This window comes from Bos mutus, chromosome 23 (assembly GCF_027580195.1).
Source record: "Bos mutus isolate GX-2022 chromosome 23, NWIPB_WYAK_1.1, whole genome shotgun sequence".
Classification (NCBI taxonomy): domain Eukaryota; kingdom Metazoa; phylum Chordata; class Mammalia; order Artiodactyla; family Bovidae; genus Bos; species Bos mutus.
In genome coordinates, this window is record NC_091639.1 from 43,520,173 (window position 1) to 43,543,429 (window position 23,257).

Here is a 23,257-nt window from a genome sequence, read left to right on the forward strand (position 1 = left end):
CTTTTTAGAATTCTTTTCTCCCCGCGAGTGTGTGTGTTGTTTCAGGGAGCGGCTCCCTTCCCACCTCACTCATTGGTTTGCTCACTCCCTTATGGGATGAATCAATGCTTCCAGAAACCCAGGGGCTTCCGAGGGACTGCGGGAACAATTGCTTCCAAATGAACTCGTGCGTCTTAGCAGGGAGCGTGCAGACCACACCCCAGGTAAAAGGAAGGCTTTCCTTCCTGCTTTCGAGAACTTTGAAAGGCTGTGCACTGTGGTGTTTGCTGCAAGAGGGTTTGTGAGAGAGATGCCCGGGTGTAGATAAATTTGACTATGTCAAAATGAAATGTTATAGGCAGTTAGTGGAAAGGATGAGCAGATAGAGCAAAGCTGCTTACTGGCAACCGAAGAAGATGCTGAGGACGGTCCTTGGAGTGTAAGCGCTGACACCCTGTCTTGTCTCTTCTCAACAAGAGGCTAGTGGCCATCTGTGAGTGTGGGTGTCAACATCAGAAGAAGAGAGCATTTCGAGAAAGAGAAGGAAGGAAGGCATTGCTCCTGGAAACTGAGCAAAGAAACACTCAGCCCGCATGGCATGAGGGAAAGCAGTTTCTTAAATTATTGGTCGGCTGGCCGGTGAGAAGGTGACAGTCTCAGAGTTTCAAGTGCTTGAAACCATATTTAGGGAAAGCTTTTCATCCTTTCAGCTCTAATTTCTATTATTAAACTAGTTTCCCAAGGATAAGAACTGAGATGTGTTTTTAAACAACGCTGACAAAGTGTTAATTGGCATTTAACCAGTGCAGTGATATTAACATGCATCTGTTTCTGCTTTGTGTGGAAAATGATTTTTCATCTCACCATAGCGATTCACTTCTGGGCTTTTTGGAACCTGGCCACGGTGTGCAGTAAACAGCAAAATTTTTCTTTTTCTTTCCCAAATAAGGGATTCAGCAGTCAAGCAGCCTGTTGTATAGCATAGCTAGTGTAATTTCAAATCCTTTCCAACTAAATTCTGTGCAAAAACTCTGTGCATCCGTGGTAGGATAAGAAGATGGTACGGAAATGTGATGAAAAGAGCCACATGCCAACATTGTACTCTCAGCTTAAAAGCAAATACCAAACCATTGCCCCTTTTTGAGGATGATCTGAGGTTACATGTGTGGACAGGAATTTATCTGTGATCTTCTGACAGTAACCTAGGAAGATGAATAAGCCTTTAGTACTATTGGATTTTCCATTTTTAATGTTATTCTTGATGATATTATGTATTGGTTCAACTAAAAATTCTCAAAAAATGTTCTTTTTACCTGGTGAAGAACTTTTATGTAGGCTGTGGCTATTTGTAGGAAAATACAGCAATAAAGGAGAAGGAAACAATTCTACTTATTTTCAGTTGCTTTCATTGTCAACATATGGTTACTTTTAGAAATTCCTTTGAGGACATCCTTCTAAAAGCACACCATATTCATTGGAGCATCCGTGTTTATTGTATCACATTTCCATTTTATTCACTAAAATTGTAGCTATTAGCCTTTAAAAAGTCAATAGTTTATGACGCATCAATAGTGACGTTCTATTTGTATTTTGGGAACTTACGTAGCAAGCCTTTTGGGGAAGTAAATTTTTGTCATTGTACATGCTTTAGAAAGTAAAACCACTTATTGTTAATAAAAGTGATACATATTTTGTAACCACAGGGAAGTGAATTGAAGTCTTTCATACATTAGTGTTTAAATTTCGTCTAGATAGAACCTAAAGTAGACCTGTAATCATTCTGTGGGGAGATGAGGACAGGCCTACAGAACCCAAGGACAAAGTCAGTTTCACCTCTTCTTTGACTCTTAAAGGACTGTCTTTATTTCTTACCCAAATGAAATTCTGTGATAAATTATCTGAGCTACCCTCAGTGATTTCCTTGCTAAAACCTCTCTCCCTCTATCATGATATTGATGAGATTAGTCATGTAAAGAAACCTTCCTGGAAAAAAAATCCCTCTGGAAAGGGTCTTGTATTGTGTATCACTGATAAAGGCTACTGGACTCCCCGAATCTCATGAGGGATCTCATGTCTCTTCCTACAAAGGAAAGCATTGCTTTATTATTTTTCAGGTGATAAGCTACCAACTGGGAACTGTGACCTGACTGCCATGGTGGAATAATGACAATTATTTTTAAAGGCAGAAAATAATAGTGAAAAATGAAAGTTGGCTCAGAGGATTTGCTGTGTAATTTTTATGCCCTAAGGAATATGCATTGTTTCCAGAAGGTAGAGGTGTCTTAGTTTTCTGGTTTGCTGTTCAGTTGCTAAGTTGTGTCCAACTCTTTGTGACCCCTTGGACTGCAGCATGCCAGGCTGCCTTGTTCTTCAGTATCTCCCGAAGTTGGCTCAAACTCATGTTCATTGAATCAGTGATGCCGTCCAACCATCTTATCCTCTGTCACCACCTTCTCTTGCTCTCAGTCTTTCCCAGCATCAGGGTCTTTTCCAGTGAATTGGCTCTTTGCATCAGGTGCTTCAGCTTCAGCATCAGTCCTTCCAGTGAATATTCAGGATTGATTTCCTTTAGGATTGACTGGTTTGGTCTCCTTGCAGTCCAAGGGACTCTCAGAAGTCTTCTCTAGCACCACAGTTTGAAAAGCATCAATTCTTTGGCGCTCAGCCTTCTTTAGGGTCCAACTCTCACATCCATACATGACTGCTGGAAAAACCATAGCTTTGACTATTCAGACCTTTGTGGGTAATGTGATGTCTCTGCTTTTTAATATGCTGTCTAGGTTTGTCATAGCTTTTCTTCCAAGGAGAAAGCGTCTTTTAATTTCATGGCTGCTGTCACTGTCTGCAGTGATTTTGGAGCCCAGGAAAATGGTTACCAGAAAGTTGTTTCCTGCAGTAAGTGGTCCAGAGTTAGTTCATTAGACCATCTATAACTTGGTGAAATCTCCTGCAAGGATATCTAGTTCTCTTTATTTGATTGTGTGTTCACACACACAAAATCTGATTAGCAATCTCCTGTCCCAAGTGTCAGCTGATCCTGGTGACACCTGACCCTTGCCTCGTGCAGTGTTGCCATACTGTCTTCTCCAGCCCAGCCCTGCAGTCCCAGCGTGGCTTTTGTTGTCACAACTAGAGTCTTGTTGGCCTTCTTGTCTCCCAGTTCCTTGACCTTCACAGGCTCAGTGCCTTTCCTGTTTTTTCATCTCAAGTACCCAGGCTTAACTCCATTGATTTATTATTTTCTGATGATAAGCTACAACCTGGGAATTGTGACCTGACTGTTATGGAGGAATAATGACAATTATTTTGAAAGGCAGAAAATAATATTGAAAAATGATAGTTGGCTCAGAAGGGTTGGTCTGTGTATTTTTTATTCCTTAAGAAATGTGTGTTGTTTCTAGAAACCTGAATCCTAACTGTACCTGGTTATAAGCCTAGAACTGATAATCAGCTGGACTTACCATGCTACTGGATCTCAAGCTCTCTCTTGCATCCTGTACTGTGACCCCCACTGTTCTCCCAAATACCCACTGTGCTTTCAGATCTGATTTCTCAGCCATAGAGCCTGCTAGTCTCTTAGAGTGAGGTCCCCCTTCTTCCTGTCTGCACTGAGCTCCCTGGCTGACACTTTGCTTTCTCTCATTGGTGCCCTCGGTTTCCTGACACGCACAACATTCTTCTGCCAGAACCAACTCTGAACATCAGTTCTATAAATGCTGCGGTTCACTTTCTCCGTTCCTATGACAGGCAGTTGAGCATCCCTGGACAGATTATCCAACAACCAAGCAAATTGCTTTCATGACAAATTCTTGGATTTACATTTGGGCTGGACTCTCACAATAGCCTGTCGATCCTTTTATTATTCATGGTCTGGCCTCTTTCTTATTGCTGTCAATGATGTTCCAGGCTTATTTTTATCTTAAAATCCAGTGTCACCTTTACGAGTTCTTCTTCAGCTACTGGGCCACTAAATGGTAAAGCCTGGATGCTTCAGCCTTGGACCTCTTTTTTCCTGTTTGTGTCTGTATCCCTGGTGATCTCATTTGGTCTCATGGTTTTCAAAGCCATGTATAGGTTAACAACCCTAATAATTTTATCTCCAGCACAAACTCTGCTCTGAACTTTGCTTCTCCTATCCCCACATTTCCTCTTGGATGTATTTTTGTCATATCAAATTTGATCTTTATTCTCAAACCAGTGCCACCTCTTATTTTCCTCACATCTATGAAGACTATTTCTTATCTTTCAGTTATTCAGGTCAAAAACTTGGTATGTCTTAACTCTTGTCTGCCTCTTGCATCTCGCATCTAATTTTTCAGCAAATTCTAAGTTTTTCCTTTAAATTATAGCCAACCCAAGTTTTACCTATCATTTTTTCTCCTGTGGAGTATTATACTAGTCTTCATAGCACTTAGCTCAATTGAAAATTCTACCTTTATCTTATTTATTTTGCTTCCTGTCTCCCTCCCACTAGAATGGGTAAAGGTTTTGTTCATATCACCAAGCCCTAAAATAAAGCCTAGCACCTGGTAGGCATTTAATAAGATCTTAAGTAAATGAAAATATTATAGAAGGCAATGTAATCACGTGAGGTTTGGTTTAGTAGGAGTGGAATAGAAGGACTGATGGTCCGATAAAAGGACAAAGATGTAGGTGGGTGACTAGAAGCTGTGATGAGGGGTTTGGAGGTTCTCTTCTGTTTGCTTCAATTATCTCAGGAAATGGGAAACAAAGTTTTTAGCTCAGAGTGAGAAGCAGATGCAGGTGTTTGCAGAGAGCGGAGAAGATGTGAGCTTTCTCTGTGCGTGGGAGAGTAAATGGGCTCTGGATCTATCAATGTATAGTATGATTCCACATATACATGTTGGTATCTGATATTTGTTTTTCTCTTCCAGATAGAGAAAAGCAGGGCAGGAATAGAGACGCAGATGTAGAGAACAGACATACGCATATGGAGGGGGAAGAGTTGGGTGAGATGAATTGGGAGGTTAGGATTGTCAGATACACTCTGCATGCATGTGTGCTCAGCCTTGTCTGACTCTTTGTGACCCCATGGACTGGGGCCTGCCCAGGCTCCTCTGTCCAAGGATTTTCCAGGCAAGAATACTGGAGTGGGTTGCCATTTCCTCCTCCAGGGGATCTTGCTGACCCAGGGATCAAACCCATGTCTCCTGCATCTCCTGCATTGGTGGGTGGATTTTTTACCACTGAGCCGCCTGGGAAGCCCACATATATATGCTATGCTGTGTAACATAGATAGCTAGTGGGAACATGCTATAAAGGGCAGGAAGCTCGGCTGGGTGCTCTGTGATGTCCTGGAGGAGTGGGATCGGGGGTGGAGTGTGAGGTTGGTCAGAGAGGGAGGAGATATATTTGCACATAGCTGATTCACTTCGTTGTACAGTAGAAACTAACATAACATTGTAAAGCAATCATAGTCTAATAAAAAATATAGTAAGATTATAGAGTAGTATGAAAGGACCTACTTGAGGCTCAGAGCCACTCATCTTAAGTGAAACCAGCAAGCACGGTCCTGTAACTTTTTCCCCAGCCGCATTTACCTCTGTGATGCCAGAGTAGAGTTGGTAGGGGTTAGAGTCAATGAGCACCATGATTTACCCAAAGGGGATGATGACGTGAGAGAAGGCAAGGCTTTGGAGGGGTGTCCACAGGAGTAGTTGTATCAGACATTGAAACTGGCTAAAAAAAGGAATCAGGGAAAACTTACTGCTGGAAGGATCAGTAGACTTCCATTTTGATGGGTTCCCAGAAATGCTGGTTAGAGAACCAGAGGAATGATGTGGAAAGAAGTGTTGGTCAGAGAAGGAAAACACTCCAAAATTATGGAAGGCTTGTTGTGGCTGTTGGTTGTTGCCAGGGATGTGAAGGGCAAGGAAGTGTAGAGGTCAGTGACATATGCTACTAGAAAAATTACCCGTGGGATATAGCGTTAGAAGGAATGGAATTAAGCCTAGAACTAAATCTTCAAAGAAAGAAGGGGTTGACTTGGTTGTGGGCAGATGACTGCAACAAGGATAGGTAGGTAGTGAAGGGCGTTATCTGGTGCATATCAGGAGCTTCAGACTTGGAGGTTTGTAGGGGTGAGGGATGGAGAAGGCAATGGCACCCCACTCCAGTACTCTTGCCTGGAAAATCCTGTGGACGGAGGAGCCGTAGGCTGCAGTCCATGGGGTCGCTAGGAGTCAGACACAACTGAACGACTTCACTTTCACTTTTCACTTTTGTGCATTGGAGAAGGAAATGGCAACCCACTCCAGTGTTCTTGCCTGGAGAATCCCAGGGATGGGGGAGCCTGGTGAGCTGCCATCTATGGGGTCGCAAAGAGTCGGATACGACTGAAGCGACTTAGCAGCAGCAGCAGGGGTGAGGGAAGAAGAAGAATGGTCTGGAAGCTGTAAAGAGAACAAGGAGGACGCTTATCCTATTCTAGACTTAGTGTGAGAGGAGATGGTCACTGAGAACTTGCTGGGAAGCAGAGGCCTTCAGAGGGGCCTGTGGTTTACGAGCTACAGCAAGCGAAGAAGAGGTTCAGGATGCGCAGGGCTGTGTGACAACTGCCTGAATTCCAGACAGTGAAGGATGAGAAGTTTCCAAGAGCTGGATAAGTGTATGTTTCTGAAACTCTACCTCTGAACACTGGTGCCAAATAGAAATGTAGAGACAGGGTTTTGGATGAAGGAGAAAGAATAGCTTTTATGCTCTGTCAGGCCAAGGGGGCCACAGTGGGCCAGTGCCTGCACGGTTGTGCATCCCTCCCTGGAGGGGTCACGAGGAGTCAGTGTTCAAGGAGCAGGGCGTGGTCAGCTCGTGGACATTCTTCTGATCAGTTGGTGGTAAGATAATTTGGAGTCCACATCATTCACCTTCCGGTTCCAACCGGTCTGGGGTCTATGTGCTTGTAGGCAGTATACAATTAACTTCTACCACCTGGTGAGGGTTTCAGTATCTGCAAAACAGCTCAAAGAACATGGCTCAGAATATTATCTATAGTCCTTGAGGAAGAACTAAATGTCTTTGACTTTGTTTAGTGGCTAAGCTATTATTTTGTCTTGCTTGACTGTTTTCCTTTTTTCTAGTTTCTCTGATTAAATTTATTCTTTGACTAAAGTTTTTCTACAGACAAAAGTCAGGTGGAGGGCATGAGTGGGGGTCTATTCTGGGAAAGCCTCAGAGGGTACAAGAAAGAAAGGAACAAGACTAGGGCTGTACGTGGCACACAGGGATACAGGGATGGCTGGGTTTCTTGAGGGGCTGATGTGATCCGGGTTAAAGGGCATGTTGCGATAAGGCATGGTGGCAAGGCTGGAAGGGAGAGGAGCATGGGAGGCCCTGGCTGGGACCATTGCATTTCCTATGACGAGCAGGGAGGTGGCGACATGGTAGTGTCACCTTGACCAGATGGGGCTAATTGCATCACAAATATGGTTTAAATGCAAGATGATTCCTGTCACTTTCCAGCTTCTCCCAGTGCCCCACAGTGGGATCTTTTCTGTGTCTTCATTCATTTTCTCTGTTCACAGAGGAGGCTATATTCTTTCTGTTGTTTACTTTTATTTATTTATATTTTGGCCTCACTGTGCGGCATGCAGGATCTTAATTGATATACCAGGAATTGAACCTACGTCACCTGCTTCCCTGGTGGCTCAGAGGTTAAAGCATCTGCCTCCAATGTGGGAGACCCAGGTTCTATCCCTGGGTCGGGAAGATCCCCTGGAGAAGGAAATGGTAACCCACTCCAGTATTCTTGCCTGGAGAATCCCATGGACAGAGAAGCCTGTAGGCTACAGTCCAAGGGGTCGCAAAGAGTCGGACATGACTGAGCAGCTTCACTTCCTGTTCTGTGCACACCATTTTCCTACTTGTGAGAGATCTATTAACTGTTCCCTTTTGCCATTGTCTTTCTGGCTCCTGAGTGCCTGCCACATGGTAAAAACTTAACAAAATAATTTTTGAATGAATAAAGGATGAATGAGAGAGAAGGTATATCCTTGAGAAGAGGCATTGGTATATTGATAGCCAGGAAGGTACATTTTCAACTTTCCATTCACATTTTAGCCTACTCATTAATGATGCATGTCTGAGGTTTCACATGTAGTTGGTGATTATGAGTCAATTTGAACCTGCTAACCCAGGGTTAAATGGATGAAAGTTCTTGACCTCTGTGGGGTCATCACAAGCACAGCATCTAGTCTGTGTTGAAATTGACTTTTATCCATGTTCAGTTCAGTTCAGTCGCTCAGTTGTGTCTGACTCTTTGCGACCCCGTGAACCCAGCACGCCAGGCCTCCCTGTCCATCACCAGCTCCCAGAGTCCACTCAAACCCATGTCCATTGAGTTGGTGATGCTATCCAACTCTCTCATCCTCTGTTGTCCCCTTCTCCTCCTGCCCTCAATCTTTCCCAGCATCAGGGTCTTTTCAGATGAGTCAGCTCTTCGCATCAGGTGGCCAAAGTATTGGAGTTTCAGCTTCAACATCAGTCCTTCCAATGAACACCCAGAACTGGTCTCCTTTAGGATGGACTGGATGGATCTCTTTGCAGTCCAAGGGACTCTCAAGAGTCTTCTCCAACACCACAGTTGAAAAGCATCAATTCTTCAGTGCTCAGCTTTCTTCACAGTCCAACTCTCATATCCATACATGACCACTGGAAAAACCATAGGCTTGACTAGACGGACCTTTGTTGACAAAGTAATGTCTCTGCTTTTTAGTATGCTGTCTAGGTTGGTCATATGGAGAAGGAAATGGCAACCCACTCCAGTGTTCTTGCCTGGAGAATCCCAGGGACGGGGGAGTCTGGTGGGCTACCGTCTATGGGGCCGCACAGAGTCGGACACGACTGAAGTGACTTAGCAGCAGCAGCAGCAGCAGCAGGTTGGTCATAACTTTCCTTCCAAGGAGTAAGCATCTTTTAACGTCAGGGCTTGAGCTGCTGCTGGAATGCTACATGTTTATCCATGTTAACGTGTAGCATTCCAGCAGCTCAGCTTGTCAACCTACTCTTCTGTTGACATGTCCTACAATAAGATCTTCCTGGGGCTTTATTTTATTCACTGATAAATATTTTCATAAAAAAAGGATCAGATACACTATGAATTCTTTAATAGCTGTTCTCTTTGGCAATCATAAATGTAATCACAGGACAATAGGCAGTTTATTAAAATAAACAGGAAAATACCATAATGTATAGAAAGTAAAGTTAAGATAAACCTTTGATAAGACTGAAAGTCTAATTTATTACATGTCTCATAGGTCTCTTCTGGTGATTCTGAAGCCAAACCTCTGATCTTCACATTTGTCCCCACTGTCAGAAGACTGCCAACCCACTCCCAGTTGGGTGACACTTCTAAATACATTGTTAAAATTCCTGAGGAACCAAGTGATAAGACTCCAGAAACTGTAAATAGGGTAGGATTATTTTTATTATTTTTATGTCAAGTAATTAAAGTATCCATAATAACGACATGAAAATCTGTATGAATGTTTATTTTCTCTACTTAAAGTGAGATAACGGGGAAATCTAAGAGTGGCTAAAAATATAACTATGTAATGGGTACTTCAGTGTTATCAAATCTCATGTTTTCTACAATAGGTTATTCTCAACCCTTTTGATTTGACATCCTGTCGTTTGTTCACGTGATATATTATGCCTCCTGGCACTGCCCCTCCCAGAGGTACCTTAAAATAAAAATACAAAATTTTTTGCAAAGTTTAAATTTATCTTTAAAGGCTATTAGATAAAGAGTGAGGTGCTGTTTTACGTGTAATGGATTAACAATGTTAAAGAATATAATGTTCCATGTTTAGGGCGCTTGTGGACCTATTGTCCTGCTCACACTTTGCTGCTAGTTTTGTGAATTTGTACAATTTTGGTTGGAAAACCCTTATCCACGTCATACAACTTTTCATAACCTTTCAATTATCTAAGTGGAAATGTATACCAGAGAAATACTACAGAAGATAAAAAGTATTACGTAGGAAAATAATTAGGGAAAAATAAAAAGAGCCTAATATCTAACAGAGAAAAGCTAAGCATCTGATAGCAGCACCTTGACAAACTTATAATGATTATTCAATTTTATGGAACATGTTAATGTTATGTTAAATGATACAGTAGATTATAAAATTGTATTTATACCCCAATTATACTTATCTAAAGTGAGACCAAGGCTGAAAATGAAATTAAACAAAAAACTAAAAATTACTTGTGTGAAAATAACAACTTTTTTGGTAAAAACTTCTTTCTTTAAAATGTGTTTTAATAACTGTCCTCTTATAAAAAAAAATGTTACTGTGTGAATTTTGTGGTATTTTTGAGCCAACTTTGTAAGAAATAAAATTATCTGATTCTCTTTGTCTGTATCAAAGCATCTTATCTAGCAAGCAGTAATATAACCATGAACCTGGGACTTATTTCAAAAACTATTGTGAGAACAAATTATTTTAGAGAAATTCTGAAAGCTACATAAGACACTTCTGGGAAGTTTCTCTCTCATGGTACTCAAGTACGTACAATATATTCAAGGGATCCTTTGTGATTAGGTGCTCCGAGTTCATGAGACTATAGACATATGAATCAATCTTGGTTGCAGATTTCCAAAGCTTCCTGAACTAATGATATTCATCTACAGATGGCAATGATACCTACACAACTACATTTTTAAAAGAGTAAACATTTTTCTTCCTATTTCTTAAGCAGTTCAATATTATAATACAGCAGGGTAAATAATCCCTCATTCTTTGTATATTTAAAAACTACTTGAACACATGCTGTGTGCTTGGTGCTGTGGATTCTGGATGAATAAAGTCAACTCATAAGTTATTTGTTATTGGAAAGACAGACAATGAAAAAAATGAAAAACATATAATAAAACCTCGGGTGGTAAGAAATGCTGTAAAAAATTCATCAGAATAAACAAATAGAGAATGTTGGACTGTGGGAGCAGGGAGTTACTGTAGATCATTAATAGCATTTTCAAAAATGAGCTCAATTTTGCCAGCTCTTTAGTTATTCTGCTACTTTCCATCATAAGCAATCTGTCTTTGAATCCTCCTGTTTTTAATTTAAGCTTCCTTCTAATTTGGGTTTTGTTACTGTATGTGATATGTTAGTCGCTCAGTCGTGTCCGATTCTTTGCAACCCCGTGGACTGTAGCCTACCAGGCTCCTCTGTCCTTGGAACTGGAGTGGGTTGCCATTCCCTTCTCCAGGGGATCTTCCCGACCCAGGGATTGAACCCGGGTCTCCTGCATTGCAGGCAGATTCTTTACTATCTGAGACACAAGGGCCCTTGTTACGACATAGTGTTGTAATTTAATATGTGAAATGACCACTCTCAGAAAATTCCACATCAGAGGCAAAGTATATTTTATCTTGATTATGTCATCATCAGCTGAAAAGTGTGGTCTGGTGGTATGAATTTGACTCCTAGTTCATCAATGATTTGATTATTCTATCTTCACTCACACAACACATAATACATATTAGCAAACATTAAATTGATGACCATAGTTGACATTTAGTTTATTTTAGCTTATTTATATCTTTTTATTTTGAAATAATATTAGAGAAATGTTGCAAAAAAAAAAAAAAAGATTAGTATCATCATTTTCCAGGTGGCTCAGTGATAATGAATCCACCTGCCAAGCAAGAGATGAGGGTTTGATCCCTGGGTCAGGAAGATCCCCTGGAAAAGGAAATGGCAACCCACTCCAGCATCCCTGCCTGGGAAATTCCATGGACAGAGGAGCCTGACTACAGCTCATGTGGTTGCAAAGAGTCTGACACAACTTAGCAACTAACAACAACAACAACAACAATGCTTATCAAAACCAAGGAAATTAGTATTGAGTCTTTTAAACACAGTCTTGGTGTACATTGCTGGTACCATTTTAGAAAAAAGATGCTTTGGTAACATGAGAAAACTATCTAATTCCTGGTCTTGTAAACCTCCTATGTGTTCATAGAAAACTGAATGGGAAAATATTTAGGATTGTAAATAAAAACTAAAATAACAGTAGAAAACACTTTATGCTAAAAATATCTATCTTTTTGATGTCCTATTCATGAGTTCTTCCCATAGGCTTGGACTATTTTGTCTGAATTTTCTGCATTTTGTTCCAATTTTACTTTTCTTCTTAGATTTTTAGAGGAATGCATGTTATTTTAGAACCTTTCAATGGGATTTCATTTCCCACCCCCAGCTTATGCAGGCTATACAAGTTTTGCTGACTATTAACTAAGCCCATGACTGACCAGTTCCCATTTGTTTTGTGAATGTCTTTATGGAAGACATTGCCCTCATCCTCTCTTTCTAAAAAGTCATATCAAAATTTATTTGAAAGCATGTTTGTTTGTTGACGTTAATTCTGAGTCCTAAATCACTTAGGTTTGGAGCATGACATACAAGTGAGTTATTAAAAGTAAGCCATTAACTTCAACCCAAACTCTCCTATGCCAACTTGATTTGGGGGTATATTTGTAAAACCTTTTGTCCTTGAAGAATATGAACAGGTTAAGTGTTTAAGAGTACATGTAGAAAAGAAGCATTTATCAAAGCAACATCAACTCTTTTATGTTTCTGCATTTATTGCAGTTTGATTCCAGTGAGTACTTCACCTTGAACGTTGGGTGCCAACAGGAGAGAGAACGAGGAGCACTGACTTGCCCTTCAGAGGCTGAGGACAAGGCTTCCCAAAGAAGGGAATCTAAAGAGAAGAAACCTCAAGGAATGCAGCAAAGTGACCTCTTCAAAGCGGAATATGTCTTTATTGTGGACTCTGAGGGGGAGGAGGAAGTCCCGGGCAGAAAAGGTGACCAGGGACCCCCGGTGGGGACAGGCCCCCCGGCTGCTCGGCCCGCATCTCTCGCCATCTCCTCCAGTCTGGCCTCCGATGCAGTGCGCCCCAAAACTCGAGGGGCGGACCTCCAGGCCCCGTCGCATCCTGAACGGCCTCAGGCGATGGCTTCTCAGCAAAGACACGGGCAGGTAGGTTTCTCTTCTTGTCAGTAAGAAAAAAATGTTTCATATTCCTTGTTTGCAAAGGCCTTCTGTTTACTGAAGGGATCAAGGCATACAAAACTCTCAAGGAAAAAAAAACATTAAAAAACTAAAATCCCAAGATCACAAATCATCACAGTGTAAATGAAGATAATAAATTCCTAAGGATTGGATAAATTGTACTGTGAATTGGTTGAAGAGAACATGTAAAATGCTTAGCTGGGGTGGATTTGGGTGAATATTAACTCTTCCTTTTGAAAATGCTTGAATAAGGTCAGTAAAGGGAATTTCTTAGAGTGCTTGTTAGGCTGGGTGCATCAAGAGGCACATTTCAAAGATGAGATATGATATGACATACAGATATCAACTAGATTTGACATGTAGATATGTGACTTTTAAACTAGTAAAAGAGGAGTAAAAGGATACACTAGGAACAAGAGTATGTAAGGAAAATCGTTTCCTCCTCTGTGTCTTAAGAGAAATATTGACTGTGTTCCTGGAAACCACCATAAGCAGGGCTGGCCTCAGTGATCTGGGAAGAAGTCAGGCAGTTCAGTCGCTCACTTGTGTCCGACTCTGCGACCCCATGAACCACAGCACGCCAGACCTCCCTGTCCATCATCAACTCCTGGAACTTACTCCAACTCATGTCCATTGAGTCGGTGATGCCATCCAACCATCTCATGTCTGTCATCCTCTTCTCCTCCTGCTTTCAATCTTTCCCAGCATCAGGGTCTTTTCCAGTGAGTCAGTTCTTTGCATCAGGTGGCCAAAGTATTGGCGTTTCAGCTTCAACATCAGTTCTTCCAATGAACATTCAGGACTGATTTCCTTTAGGATGGACAGATTGGATCTCCTTGCAGTCCAAGGGACTCTCAAGAGTCTTCTCCAACACCACAGTTCAAAAGCATCAATTCTTCAGTGCTCAGCTTTCTTTATAGTCCAGCTCTTACATCCATACATGACTACTGGAAAAACCATAGCCTTGACTAGACAGATCTTTGTTGGTGAAGTAATATCTCTGCTTTTTAATATGCTGTCTAGCTTGGTTGTAGCTTTTCTTCCAAGCAGTAAGCATCTTTTCATTTCATGGCTGCAGTCACCATCTGCAGTGACTTCGGAGCCCAAAAAATTAAAGTCCATGACTGTTTACATTGTTTCCCCATCTATTTGCCATGAAGTGATGGGACCAGATGCCATGATTTTAGTTTTCTGAATGTTGAGTTTTAAGCCAACTTTTTCACTCTCTTTCACTTTCATCAAGAGGCTCTTTAGATCCTCTTCACTTTCTGCCATAAGGGTGATGTCATCTGCAGATCTGAGGTTATTGATATTTCTCCTGGCAATCTTGTGCTTGTGATTCCAGCTTGTGCTCCATCCAGCCTGACATTTCATATGATGTGTTCTTCATATAAGTTAAATAAGCAGGGTGACAATATACAGTCTTGAAATACTCTTTTCCCGATTTGGAACCAGTCTGTTGTTCCATGTCCAGTTCTAACTGTTGCTTCTTGACCTCCATACAGATTTCTCAGGAGGGAGACCAGGTGGTCTGGTATTCCCATCTCTTTAAGAATTTTTCAGTTTGATCCCACCACAAAATTTAGCAGCAAGATTGAATGGTTCCTTTTAAGTGGAGAGTCTTTGATACAGTAGGAGACCCATTATCTGTGATGACAGGAAAGAAGGAGGAGGAAGGGGGAATTTTGAAGGGAAAACAAAAATAGAATGGTTATTTGTTGTCAGGAAGTTATCAGACTTTGACAAAGCAGAGAATGTCAGGAATGCAGAGGCTGGCTTGGCTTTGGGAGTGAAAAATGAATCAATGAAGAACTCTCTGTGACAATGAGCATGAGTCAGTGTCACGGTGTCCTGTTTAGAGTCTTCTAAACCAGGTATTTGCAAGCTTCCTAAAGTAGTTGGGAGAACATTTTTATTGGTGAGTTGGCCTTTTGGTACTACTAGGACCTCTGCAAGACTGTAGGGCAGGCACTTGTTAAATCTCTGGTGCCACATCTTTATTTTTGGAGCCTTCTTGACTTCCTGATGATGTATTTATGTCACTTAAAGCATCCAGTATCCTCATAGCATCTTTGGGTGATAAAAGATTCTCACTGCGGTACCACTGTCCAGCCTATTGGACTAAAACATTTATTTCCTCTTGAACTTTATTCTTACCTAGTTATTGGAAAAATTCTAATAATCTAATTAAACATATTCCCAGTAAGTAGAGATAGGCTTAAACATTTCTTTCTTGCCTCAGGAAAGATGATGAAAGAAGCAAGTTGATGATGTAGAAGCTTCCATAGTCAGTGGAGAGTAGTTTAATGTGGACTTTTGAAGAACATGCAAACATGATGATACCAAATATAAATAAGATAAATAAGGAAAAACATTCTTAATGAAGCAATATTTAGATTTTTAATTTATCCTTTTCCTCAACTACTGTATTTCTACTGCTGAGTTGGTCATTTATTTTGTTTTTATGTTACCTAATATGTAGAGGGCAAACTAGAGACAAAAACACACATTTGGGATCTTTTTCAGGGGGCCAAAGTAAGTTAGTTAAAAGTAGGTTACAGTTATCAAAGCTCCAAATGAAAAGGCATAGCTCAGCCTAACTCATTAGTGGTGGCTGAGTATTATGATTACTCCAGGTGGGGGAAACCTGGGTCCTAAAGTGTTTGTGAATAGCCATTGTCTTGGATTCCATTTCCTATAATAATCCATTAGTAGATATCATGAAATAAAAATAAGATGACTGTTACTGACAAATGTAAACTAAACAGAAGAGGCCAGCACATCAGAGAAGGCAGTCTGAGAAGCTGAATGTAGCCAATGTGTGTTAGTGGTAGTTGCTCAGTTGTGTCCAACTCTTTGTGACCCCACGGACTATAGCCCATCTTGTCCATGGAATTTTCCAGGCAAGAATACTGGAATGAGTTGCCATTCCTTTCTCCAGGGAATCTTCCTGACCTAGGGATTGAACCCGGGTCTCCCTCACTGCAGGCAGATTCTTTACCATCTAAGCCACCAGAGAAGCCAGTGTAGCCCGTGGTGGTTCAGTCCGTCAGTTGTGTCCACTCATGACTCCATGGGGTGTGGCCTGCCAGGTTCCTCTGTCCATGGGGACTCTCCAGGCAGGAATACTGGAGTGGGTTGCCATACCCTTTTCCAGGGGGTCCTCCCGGCCTGGTAATCGAACCCAGGTCTCCTGCACTGAGGCAGATTCTTTACCGACTGAGCTCTGAGGGATGCCCAGTGTAGCCAGTAGTTGAAGCTTAATGTAAAAAGCCTAAAGATTATCCCATGATTGGATTACCTGATGCCAACAACATCAGTTTTTCAATCAGAGAGGCAGTTGATTAAGCCTATTTCTGGTCTACTTGGTAAAAATGAATCCGTGTATTGTGGAATTTATGAAGTTATTCCTAAAAATATGCACCTAATGCCTAGTGTGGCCTTTAACCTATTACCTAGCCTTGAGGTCACTTTCTATCCGCATCTCATGCTTCTACTCTTCAGCACTCCTGAACTGTCATCACAGTTCACGCATCACACCCTTGCACCCCTGACCCTTGACCCTTCTGTGTGTGATGCTGCTCTCTCCCCAGCCCATCCTCATGTAACCTCAGCTACCTGGAACTCTAAGCCAGGCCCAAGCAGCGCCGTTTCCAAGAGACATTCCCTTTGAAGAGGATTTAGTTTCTTTCCTACATCTTTGTAATTTTCCTTGTAGTTTGTAGTATTTTTAGAAAATCTCCAATATAATTCCTTTTCACCTGATTCTAATAATGGATTTTATCTTTCTCGCTAGACTGAGGACAATTTGAAGTCAAGGGAAAGTCTGTCTCTTGTTCATTTCTGTATCTGCAGCACTTTCTGGAGTGTCTTGCATATACATGAGGTTCAAATGGTATATAAAAAACAGAAATATTTCAAAGTTCATATCTTTGAAGTCCTTGCTCAGATATTAACTCCTTTATGAAGCCCGCTTTGGTTCCTTCAGTGAAAGCAAACGCTCCTTCAAGATAATTCTAGTAGCTTTTTCTGTAAATCTTCTATAACAATGATCCTATTGCAATATGTATGTAACTATTTAGGTTCATGCCTTATCTTGCCTAGCAGATTGTAAAGTGTTTAAAAGGAACGTTCACCTTGAATCCATTTTTATTAAGCACTTTGTTCCCTACAGTGGCTACTATATCACCTTGAACATAGTCAGTGTAAATATTGGGTTGAGCATATTTTGTGTTCCAAATATTTCTGCTGAAGTGGCATGTTTCGGTAAAAGTACTCATGTTATCCATTCATCTGTCGATGGACATCTAGGTCGCATCCATGTTCTAGCTACTGTAAATAGTGCTGCAGTGAACAATGGGATACCTGTGTCTTTTTCAGTTTTGGTTTCTTCAGGGTATATGCCTAGGAGTGGGATTGCTGGGTCATATGGTGGTTTTACTCCTAGATTTTTAAGGAAGTGGTACATATACACATTGGAATATTACTCAGCCATAAAAGGAACACATTTGAGTCAGTTCTGGTGAGGTGGATGAACCTAGAACCTATTATACAGAGTGAAGTGAGTCAGAAAGAGAAAGATAAATATCATATTCTAACATACATATACAGAATCTAGAAAAATGGCTCTGAAGAATTTATTTACAGGGCAACAATGGAGAAACACACATAGAAAATAGACTTATGGACTTGGGAAGAGGGGAGGAGAGGGTGAGATGGATGGAAAGAGTAACCTGGAAACTTCTATTACCATATGTAATATAGATAGCCAACAGGAATTTGCTGTATGGCTCAGGAAACTCAGGGGCTTCCCTGGTGGCTCAGCTGGTAAAGAATCTGCCTGCAATGCAGGAGACTTGGGTTTGGTCCCTGGGTTGGGAAGATCCCCTGGAGAAGGGATAGGCTACCCACTCCAGTAATCTGGCCTAGAGAATTCCATGGACTGTATAGTCCATGGGGTCGCAAAGAGTTGGACATGACTGAGAAGCTTTCACTTTCACTCTCAGGAAACTCAAACAGGGGCTCTGTGTCAACCTAGAGGGGTGGGGTGGGGAGGGAGATGGAAGGGAGGTTCAAAGGGAGGGGACATATGTATACCTATGGCTGATTCATGTTGAGGTTTGACAGAAAACAACAAAATTCTGTAAAGCAATTATTCTTCAATAAAAAATAAATTAAAAGTACATTATGTTAAAAATCATTAAAGACTGTAATTTTAAAGCATTAAGTCAAAAGTAAAAAGTTATATCTGCAGTTGAATCAAAATCCTCTCAAATAAAATTCAGAATGATTTTGAAAGTTAATTTCTGGAATGTTGGTGTAGACTTCTGAGAATGTCTTATCCAGGGATCAGTTCAGTTCAGTTTAGTCACTCAGTCATGTCCGACTCTTTGCAACCCCATGAATTGCAGCACGCCAGGCCTCCCTGTCCATCACCAACTCCCGGAGTTCACTCAGACTCACGTCCATTGAGTCAGTGATGCCATCCAGCCATCTCATCCTCTGTCGTCCCCTTCTCCTCCTGTCCCCAATCCCTCCCAGCATCAGAGTCTTTTCCAATGAGTCAACTCTTCGCATGAAGTGGCCAAAGTACTGGAGTTTCAGCCTTAGTATCATTCCTTCCAAAGAAATCCCAGGGCTGATCTCCTTCAGAATGGACTGGTTGATTCTCCTTGCAGTCCAAGGGACTCTCAAGAGTCTTCTCCAACACCACAGTTCAAAAGCATCAATTCTTCAGTGCTCAGCTTTCTTCACAGTCCAGCTCTCACATCCATACATGACCACAGGAAAAACCATAGCCTTGACTAGACGGACCTTTGTTGGCAAAGTAGTGTCTCTGCTTTTTAATATGGTATCTAGGTTGGTCATAACTTTCCTTCCAAGGAGTAAGTGTCTTTTAATTTCATGGCTGCAGTCACCATCTGCAGTGATTTTGGAGCCCCCCAAAATAAAGTCTGACACTGTTTCCACTGTTTCCCCATCTATTTTCCATGAAGTGGTGGGACCGGATGCCATGATCTTCGTTTTCTGAATGTTGAGAAAATGACATTTGGATAGGATTAGACTTAAAAGGAGAGGTGGATATGGATACATGAAAACAGAGTGATTTATCTGAAAATCCTATGATAAAGTCTGGAGTAAAGACAGTGACCATGGGAACAAAAAGAGGGACTTTGTGGCATAGAATGAACTGAATTTGCTCCTTGACAATACATGGAGAAAAATAAACAATGACTGAAATTTGTAACCAAGGAAATTGAATGAATGCTGGCATTAATGAGAAAAGAATAATAGGTCTTGGGAGGGGATAGGAAGAGATGAGCCATTTGATGTTGAATTTGAGATGCCTGATGGTACAGCATGATGCTGTCTAGAAAGAGGCTGGGAATACTAATATGAATCTGGACATGGGCGGAAGATGGGAGACTGGAGGCATTGGCCACATAAGCTGAAGCTATGAGAATGGAATTGTTTACTCATGGAAAGAATGCAGCATAGGAAGACACGGGATACAAGATAGGACACAGTAAAGTATCCAGAACCTGTGAAAGATGAGAAGCAAAGAAGGAGGCTGAGAGGGAACCGAAAAAGTTAGAGAGGAGGGTTTCATGCAGGGAAAGCTAAAGAGACTTTCAATTAAAAAAAATGATAAACAGGGCCAAGATAGCAAAATATACAAACATGAATTAATCAGTAATTTTAAGGTATCTCAATAATGTTTTCTTTATTAAGCTCAAGTGAATCTGGTATCAATTACATCCATTTGGGAACACAGAATACCAATCCGTGAAAGAACATTCTGGCAGCATGACATGTTTTCAGCACGAACATGGGATTATCACACAGGAAACACACGGTTCTCTGCCTTTGATGTCAGGAGACCACCTGAAGCAGGCAGCTTTCCTCGCCAATTCTGTACTTCCGTACTCTCTAGCTGCTTGCCAGATTTTCTTACTGTGCAGCAGCAAGTAATTCTGCCAAGTGGGACAGTCAGGTTAATATTTGCTCCTGATTGATTTAGAGAAGATTAGAAGCTAAGAGATCAAGAGGGTAAGATCAAAGGGAAGGGAAAGATCAGAAGGCCTTTAGCTGATAGAAGTGGAGCTGAAGCCCTAGGGGCCTCTATGGGAAGGTGTGGCCCCTGCAAGGAAAGGAGGGGCTTTCTCTTCTTTGACTACTAGTAAAACTAGAAGATTTGTGGGGATGGAGGCAGGCATGTGGGGCTCTGACCTGGCCACTGTCTCAGTCTGGAACACGGGACCCCTTCTGCTGCCCCAGGTGTGAGCCTAGAGCTTCGTCCTGGTTACCTGCTTGGACACACACCTCCTCTGGGAGTGGGGATGAGGTTGTCCAGCATCTGACCAGCTCTTCTCTGAAGGGCTGCCTGCTGCCTTCTATTCAAATATTATTCCAGAACATAGTTTATGAAAAAACATGTAACACAATAAAAATATTATAAATATAATTCAAGTCAAATAAAATACAGAACAAAGCCAAATAAAGTAGGGCCCTCCAAGTCCATTAAATATAGACATTTATAGGAATAGACAATTCCTATAAATATAGGAAGTCATTGGATGACCTTGATGGGAACAGTGTGAGTGCAGTGCTGGGCAGAAATCAAGCTGAAGAGTGGATAAGTGGTGAGGAAAGGGGGGTCATGCTTTGGAGAGATGGTATGAAAAAGCAAAAATGAGACAGGCAACTTATAGTCATGCCCATCTGGGTAGTGACTTGAAATCGTAAATTTTAGTGTCTTCCTTTGAGCAATTCTATCAACCTTCCTGTGAGCATTGAATGTGATCATCTGTATAGGCTAGAATAGTTCCTAGGCCCATGGTACCTTCTCAGAAATGACTCACTGTATTTAAAAAAGTTAGAAATGGCAGCATGTTCGGGGGCATAGGGTAAGGAACATGGGTGGAGGGAAATTTTTTATATATTGGTTCAAACACAGTTTGAACGTCAGAATTTAAGAAAGGACATGAAACATAAGATCAGAAGAACTGATGGTAGTCAAATAGAGGAGGTTCTTATAACAAATTATGGGAAATTTGGACATTGGCACACATATTATTGTAATTAAGAGACTGGATTTTAGGGGTCTGTGGAAAAGAGAGTCTGGAAAATCATTTGGACAGGCATTATACATAGAAACCTTTATTATAGTCCTAGGTCTTTATTTCGGAGAAGGCAATGGCAACCCACTCCAGTACTCTTGCCTGGAAAATCCCATGGACGGAGGAGCCTGGTAGGCTGCAGTCCATGGGGTCGCTAAGAGTCAGGCACCACTAAGTGACTTCACTTTCACTTTTCACTTTCATGCATTGGAGAAGGAAATGGCAACCCACTCCAGTATTCTTGCCTGGAGAATCCCAGGGACAGAGGAGCCTAGTGGGCTGCCGTCTATGGGGTCGCACAGAGTCGGACATGACTGAAGTGACTTAGCAGTAGCAGGCTTTTATTGTACACTGAAATACCCTGTTCGTATTGGCACATTATATCAGAGTAGCCTTTCTATCTCTCTCTTACCCCAGTAGATTTCTGAGCCCTGTGAAGACAAAAAATCTGCTCACCTTCTCATCCCTATCACCTAACCCCTATGCCTGGGATGCTATAGGTGCTTAGAAAGGGTCTGATGAATGAATGAATGATCCTCCTTTTCCCATCACCCTGCTCTCTGGCCTTCCTAAACCCACTGGACATTTATTTCTTCATTCCTGAAAGAAGGTAACATGCCAGGCCTTAGATACTACGGAAGTAAACTTAAAAAAAAAAAAACATAGTACCTGCCTTCAAGGGGCTTGGAAAACAGATGCAGCCTGAAAATGATGACAATGAAAGGTGATATGTTCAAGGGAGACTGACACATCTAGAGGAGGAGGCCTAGATTGCCCTGGACTACCGGGAAGGGTTCACATTTGTCTGCGTTGAAATGTGAAAGATGAGCCAAAGTATTCTTGGCCGACCACTGGGGCCTGGGCATTCTAGGCAGTGGGGACAGCCAGGGAAGTACTGACATGCAAGGAAAGGGTAGAAATAGAAGGAGCTAAGAGCTCATCAAATATCCAAGGAAATACGCTAGGCGAGTGATGAAATACAGGCCACAGATAAACAGTTTTGAAAAGGAGGACAAGATTGGAAGCCAGATTCTGTAGAGAAATCAGAAGAGATAAGGATTCAAGTGACTGTGGAGCTTAAGGAAAAAATAAACCATTGTGAACATTGCTGATGGCAGATTCTATGGAAGAGCATGGGGTAAAAGCTGTTAAGAATCAGGGGGAAAGTATTACTTTTCTATTGTTGCATAACAGATTATCATAAATTTAGTGGCTTTAAAAAAAACATCTATTTATTTTCTTCAGATTTTTGTAGATCTGAGGTCTGGGCACAGCTGAGCTGGGTCTTACAAGTTTGAAACCAAGATGTCAAGTTCCTCTCATCTTCAGGCTTTTATAGGGAAGGGTCTGTCTCTAAACTCCCCTGTGTTGTTGGCAGAATTCATTCCCTTGAGGATGTAGAATTCATGGCAGCTTGCTTCATAAAGCTGGCAATAGAGAGAGTTTGTTATTTTGATTGCTAGCACTTGGAACCTCTTTTAAAGGGCCCACTTGATTAGTATTACCAAGTCCAAGCTCATACTACTTGCAATGTGTCAGGTCAGTAAATTGAGAGAAGAGTTATTGGGACATGAACTAGCAACTTTATTCAGAAAGCCAGCAGACTAAGGGTCGTGGTGGAGAGTTCTGACAAAATGTGGTCCACTTTAGAAAGGAATGGCAAACCATTTGAATATTCTTGCCTTGAGAACCCCATGAACAGTATGAAAAGGCAAAAAGATATGACACTGAAACAGGAACTCCCCAGGTCAGTAGATGCCCAATATGCTACCGGAGGAGAGGGGAGAAATAACTCCAGCAAGAATGAAGAGACGGAGCCAACGTGAAAACAATGCCTGGTTGTGGATGTGACTGGTGATAGAAGTGAAGTCTGATGCTGTAAAGAGCAATATTGCATAAGAACCAGAAATGTTAGGTCCATGAATCAAGGTAAATTGGAAGTGGTCAAACAGGAGATGGCAAGAGTGAATATCAACATTTTAGGTATCAGAGAACTAAAATGGACTGGATGGATGAATTTAATTCAGATGACCATTATATCTACTACTGCAGGCAAGAATCCCTTAGAAGAAATGGAGTAGCCCTCTTGGTCAACAAAAGAGCCTGAAATGCAGTAC

The 23,257-nt window shown here is 41.5% G+C and overlaps 1 protein-coding gene across 1 annotated transcript in view; it reads left to right on the plus strand.

Moving 5' to 3' along the window:
• Window positions 1-23,257, plus strand: part of MLIP (muscular LMNA interacting protein) — a 278,691-nt gene that overhangs the window by 118,172 nt on the left and 137,262 nt on the right. The window contains 2 exon segments of the mRNA XM_070361005.1: window positions 9,252-9,407; window positions 12,595-12,987. Of these exon segments, the coding sequence (XP_070217106.1) occupies window positions 9,252-9,407; window positions 12,595-12,987 (549 nt within the window).